At 42.7% G+C, this 6,000-nt stretch overlaps 1 protein-coding gene across 1 annotated transcript in view; it reads left to right on the forward strand.

Moving 5' to 3' along the window:
* The window catches only part of LOC131448607 (rho-related GTP-binding protein RhoN-like), a 34,538-nt gene extending 28,538 nt beyond the window's left edge, over window positions 1-6,000 (forward strand). The window contains exons 4-5 of the mRNA XM_058621212.1: window positions 1,300-1,434; window positions 4,945-6,000. Of these exons, the coding sequence (XP_058477195.1) occupies window positions 1,300-1,434; window positions 4,945-5,199 (390 nt within the window). The 3' untranslated portion in view covers window positions 5,200-6,000. The remainder of the gene's footprint in view (window positions 1-1,299; window positions 1,435-4,944) is intronic.

Consider the following 6,000-nt stretch of genomic DNA (forward strand, 5'->3'; position numbering starts at 1 on the left):
AGCCTTTGAGCACTGGTCAACAGCTCACACTTTAATCAGGAACAAAACTCTCACTTGTTGTGAACATTACGCAGACCAAAGGCCGCTCTGCCCATGGTTCCTCTGTGACTCACTGCAGCTGCAGGCTGTGCAGTGGAGAGGCAAACTGAACTGCAACCATACAACAGCCGCACAATGTGCCAGAGCTGGAAACGGCAGCATCTGGGGAGGGAAAGGAAAAAAAAAGAAGAGAAAAAGTCTCTCTGAGAGGGAGAACAAACAGAGCAAAAGCGTTCAAAGTGGCTGTCTGTGTCGCGCTTTGACGAGATAATGAGAGTCTCTCAGAGAGAGCAGAGCGATAGAGACGAGGAGAACGAGTTGAACAGTTTGAGTCATGTTTGTGGTCAATAATGAGTTTTGTCTCTCTGAGTGTGTGTCTGTGTGTCTGTCTGTCTCCTCTCAGCATCTCTGATCTTCATGTCGGAGCCAACAAAGGAGTTTTTTGTTTTCGGTTTTCATCATGTCGAGACATATTTCTGTCAAATTATCATATTTGCTCGTAATGTGCTGTCGGTCCAGAGGCTTACGCTTTAAGTGCTGTTTCCTAGTTGAGTTTGGGTTGCTAAGGTGTGTTGTTGCCATGGGTTACAGGTGAGAAAATGAAAAATAAATGAGAAAGTCCTGTATTATTTGACACAAAGTCAGAGCAGCAACTTCTAATTGTCACAATATTTATCGCTCAGGACTCCCTTATGACAGGAATGATGTCACTTTAGACAACATAGGACATTTTAACCCTTTAACGACGCAGACAATAGACATAATTATGCGACAGTCTGTGCTGTAACAGTTTCTGAAAGCTGAGAAGCGGTTATTAATGTCACTCACGCTGTTGCAGGAAGCCGGCAAATCAGCATCTTTGTCACCAGAGAGGAGAGAGTTGGAAAAACGCCTGTGCATAGTTTCTATTTTTTGGCCTGTTTTTGGACATTGAGACAAAGACTCAAACAAATGTTATTTTAAATGTGCGATAATGTTCAAATTTCAAATGTACAAGTGTTCGTGTACAACTGCTGTGTTTTTTTCCTCAATAAAATGCATTTTAAATTGTTAATACACCATTTTAACATGCAGTAAATTGTAAATAAAGTTATTCTGGAAAAATGCATAAAAGCACTTACTTAGGGTTAAAATAAGCATGTAGGATAGGACGGGGCAGCAGCCTCGTGCCGCCATAAAAATGGCCATGTCTCCACACACTACTTGCTATAAGTCACACGGGCCTTGTGCACTGACATGTACACCTCTTTTAATTCACAGTGGCAAGGTGAGACGCAGGAGTTCTGTCCCAATGCCAAAGTGGTGCTGGTCGGCTGCAAACTGGACATGAGGACGGACCTCAATGTCATACGAGAACTCTCCAAACACAGACTCCTCCCTGTCACCCATGAACAGGTGAGCGCGACAGAGAAGACACTGTGAAGCCACAGTCACTTCATTCAGCATTTTAATATTTTTTTTTTGAAATATCCGTGACGTATGGGTTTAAAAATGTGTGACGCTGTGCAATTTTCCACTGCGCTGACTTTCATTCCCCTGCGCTAAAACCCATATATGTGTAAATTTAATGGCATCATCCCAAACAAGCGACTCCTATTAGTTTGTCCTATTGTGCGCTTAAACAAAAACCTGTGAAAATGAATTCGATGAGTGACGTCCGCTTCATGTCGTAAAATTCGGAAACAGGAGGGACCATAAAGGACAAAGACGGAGACAAACGGCACAATATGCCACTGTACTATTGTTCCGTCTGTGTCTTGGAGCGGTGAACAGAGGCAGGCGTGAATTTTAATAGCCTATTCTCATGTTAATGAGAATGAGAATTCCAACCCCTTGGCAGCCTCTTTGTCAACAAATTAATATTTTCTCATTGTCCTGACAAAGCAAAGGTAATGACCTTCATTGTCGGTAATGGAATCAAAACGGATCCAGCCAAGAGTTTTAAACCAAAACATGTAATATGTAATGTAGCTGGAGGCACAGATAGTTCTTCATCTTTTCCTGAGTTGTTGTGTTTGTTTGTCTGCCAGGTCATTTAAAGGACGTCTTAAACGATGTCTCGTATTATCCATCTTGTATCTTTAACCCAAGAAAAATAACAGCGAGACGTCGGATAAATCGATAAACATGATTCCCAGGTAGAGTGCGTTCACCAGAGCGACCCGCGCGACTCATGTGCGAATAATCTGCGTGTAATCTGAGCGCAATCTTTGCTGTCAGTGCCATCAAAATAGACATTGCATTCACAGTCTACAATCCTGAGTCTGTGAGCTCCAGTATGTCTTACCTCGAAACACCGACATGGTCACACAGTATAAATGTTTCGCTGCCAAAAAGAAATCCAACTGATCATGTGCAGAGACACAGAAGAAACATGAGAAAGTTCCACAGAGAGAGGGTCATCATGATACTGTACCTGATCTGTTCCTTTAAGCTGCTTGAAGGAAGAGATCAGATTTTTGCAGAGTGATTGTATGAGGTACTGACACATAATAGTCAGGGCTCACCTCACAGTGCACACAGAAACTCCCTGACACAAGGAAAAATAACCATTTTAGCCACTCAACTAAAGAGTCATGTAATAAATATTATGTTTACTTAAGTCTATGATAGCTTAAGAATATGACTGCTGCTTTATTTCACAGCTAAACTGTATAGTTTGTCAAGTGCTCACGCTCCCACACCAAAGTCCTTTAAGAAAATGAGCATTTTTGTCTCACAGTTGTTGTTGATTGTTGATTTTGTGATCGGTTTAACGAAGCAGAAAAGGCGGTGAGATTCAGTGGCGACAATATTCTTTAGGCAGCGTAGACGTAAGACGACATAGATATAAAGCCACACTTCAATTTTCGATTTCAGAGCGCATTTATGACTAAATGACCTGATGCCAAACGAGTGACTCCATTTCCCCAGCGCACACTTGAATGCAGCGTCTGTGTTGTCAGGGAGTTCAGGACGGCAAAAACTAATCCAACCAGGCCAGATTTAAGATCGTACTAATCACTGGTGGGAATAAGCTGAGCTTTTACACTCCAGTTTTATCGTCACACAGACAGGACTTTAATATTTCATAGCTGTGCGGAGGGTCCTGGCTGTATCCGTTCCTCCTGGTAACCTATAATGCTTCTGAGAGTGCAGACTTTTATTAAGTGACTGAGTTTTTTATGACGCATGACCAAGCACAAAGGTCTGATTCCCACAGATGGAAGATGAGGATAACATCTCTCATTTTTACCACCGCGTAACAAGCTCTGATGATAATAATAATAATAATAATAATAAACGGTAAGTGTGTTGGGAAAGCTAAGTGCACATGCATGCAAAGCTTTAAAAAAAACTCATAGTTACAAGATTCCACAGAGAAATCTTTTGACTCAAGAGTCACCTCTAGTTTTCTGAGGACCCCCCCTCATAATCCTAGCACCAATTAGCCATGTGCCTGCTATCATGCAGTAAAAAGCAACAACAACAACAACAGGGAAACTCTGCAATGTCAGGTTTTCCCTCTCTCAGAAACTGTGCTGTGGCTCAAAGGACCTCTGCAGAACTTTACCACAACTAGAGCCGTCACACTTCCCATTGATATTTCAACATTTCAATCCTAAAACAGCACACAGTCAGTCAGTCAGTCATCATCTACCGCTTTATCCTCTGCCAGAGGGTCGCGGGGGGTGCTGTGCCAATCTCAGCTACATCGGGCGATAGGCGGGGTACATCCTGGACAGTTACAGCACACAGTATCATAAATAAATGTCTTAAATGTGCATTCAACTGATACAAGAGAGCTGCAGACACTTCCCAGAGACTGCTACAGTCCAGTTATCTGTCTACCAGCAAAGTTGTCCAAACTAATGTGACTGCAGTGTCCTTAACTTCACAAATGAACTGCAAAACACAGTGAAGATCTGGTTCTATGTCACAAAAACAGACACACGTTCCTCTCTCGTCTCACCATTAAATGTCAGTAATTGTTACACACTGGACCTTTACAATAAAAAGGTGTTTTTATTCCTTTCCTGACAAATTCCCATCTAACCAATCAGAACGAGTGTTGTCGATGACGTACAGTCCGAACATGTAACACGGGCAGCGGATCACTTGATTGCTTTTCTTTCCCCAAAAGCCTGTTCTTTTTATGAAACAAGAAAAACAAACTATAAAACCATTATGTGACGTGTGGAGGAGGAGTTGCAATGGAGCTTCAGTGGGTGGGTGTGTGTGTGTAAATCAAGTTTTTAAAATAGTTTGCACCAACGGTTCAGCAGCATCAGCAGCAGCAGCTGCAGTGATGTGATGTTTTTTCCCTCCTCGCCCTCATGATTTATTCACTTCTTCACGCCGGACACGTTACGACACACAAGCGCACAAAAGGTTGCATGTTCTTTATGGAAAGGGCCTTGTACAGCAGCAAATGAACATTTCCGCTAACGATAATTTAAATGTGGAAACCGATGACGAAAAAGGCAGGAAATGGCAGCGAGAGAAAGGGAGGGAGAGTTACTGAGAGAGGTGAGATTCTTCAGTAAGTAAAGGCCACCACAGGCGTGATTGGGAAAGGGAGTGTCACATTCGTTACACTCTGCTGTCACCAATTCTTTACACACTGGACCTTTAAAGGTAAAGTGTGTAAAATTAGGCAATTTTAATTGGTGGAGCTACATCCACTAACTTCCAAGTGTGGCGGGGAAACTATGCAACCTTTAGTTTGCATCAAAACTCAGGTGATGTTTATTTTGTTCATTTAAAACGATGGTAAAAACATGGGTGGTCCGAAATGGCAGCCTCCACAGAAGGCTCATTCTTGGGTATTTCAAAAATAAACACAAAACAACTTGACTTCTCAGTCTATGCTTTGACTTCATCCTCTTAACCAATCCATATTCTTTGTGTGTTCTGTGTTTTCAGGGCACAAATTTGGCGAGGCAGATCGGAGCCGTCGCCTACACGGAGTGCACCTCGAAGTATTCGGAGAACAGCGTCCGCGACGTCTTCCACGTCACCACGCTGGCGTCCGTGTCCCGCATCCACCGGCCCCAGCTCAAGCGCGCCGGCTCACGCCGCGGCCTCAAGCGCGTCTCCCAGCAGCCGCCTCGGACTGAGATCCACGAGCACCCGCCTCCCATCAGAAAGGACCGGACCAAAAGCTGCACGCTGATGTAGTAGCAGGAGTCTACCAGTGACCTGGACTGTGTGTGTGCTGATGGACATGAACCGTGCCACACATGAACTTTATTTATTGGTGAATTCTTTGCACTTTGCACTGTGGGTTCTTAAAGGAAATATTTGTCCATCTTGAGCAAAACTGTCCTCTTTTTTTTTTTTTTTCCTCTCTCTGTGACTGTGTTTATTAGGGAGGGAGGGAGGAGGGAGGGAAAAAAAAAGCTATTTTCTTTAATGCTTTTACTTGAACTAGTGAATGGAAATGGGCTTGGACCCAAACAGGTTGTGCGGGAAGTAAGAAACGGGCACAGAAAGAAAAAAAAAAAAATAAAAATGTCTGACGAAATGAAAGGAAGTATAAGTAATGATTTAAAAGGTCACCGTGCAGGAACCAGCAGTAACAGTGCTGGTCTTTCGGCCTCTATTATGTTGTGTTTTGTTTTGAAATGCTATTCTCTCCTTACGTGTACAAGAAAATGAAGCACAATACAATGCACGCAAAACTGTAATCCGTAAATGTCAGGGAACGAACGCCGTGGTTTAACTTCATATGACAATAGTTGAGAGGAAAATGTGGACGGACGAAAAAAACAAAAAAACAAAAAGACTCGTGGGCTGAGATGACACTAACTTTCTGAAAACCACAAGTGCTTTTAATATTGAAAACAAAAACCATCACTAACCACATTATTACCGAGGCTGTTGTTGTGAAACTGATAGTGTTCTTATAATCCACACTGGGAGGGACAGTCATGTTATGTTGTACATGTAATATGAATAAAAAGCTCTATGTAAATCATT

This window comes from Solea solea, chromosome 21 (genome assembly GCF_958295425.1).
Source record: "Solea solea chromosome 21, fSolSol10.1, whole genome shotgun sequence".
In the NCBI taxonomy this organism is placed as follows: Eukaryota; Metazoa; Chordata; class Actinopteri; order Pleuronectiformes; family Soleidae; genus Solea; species Solea solea.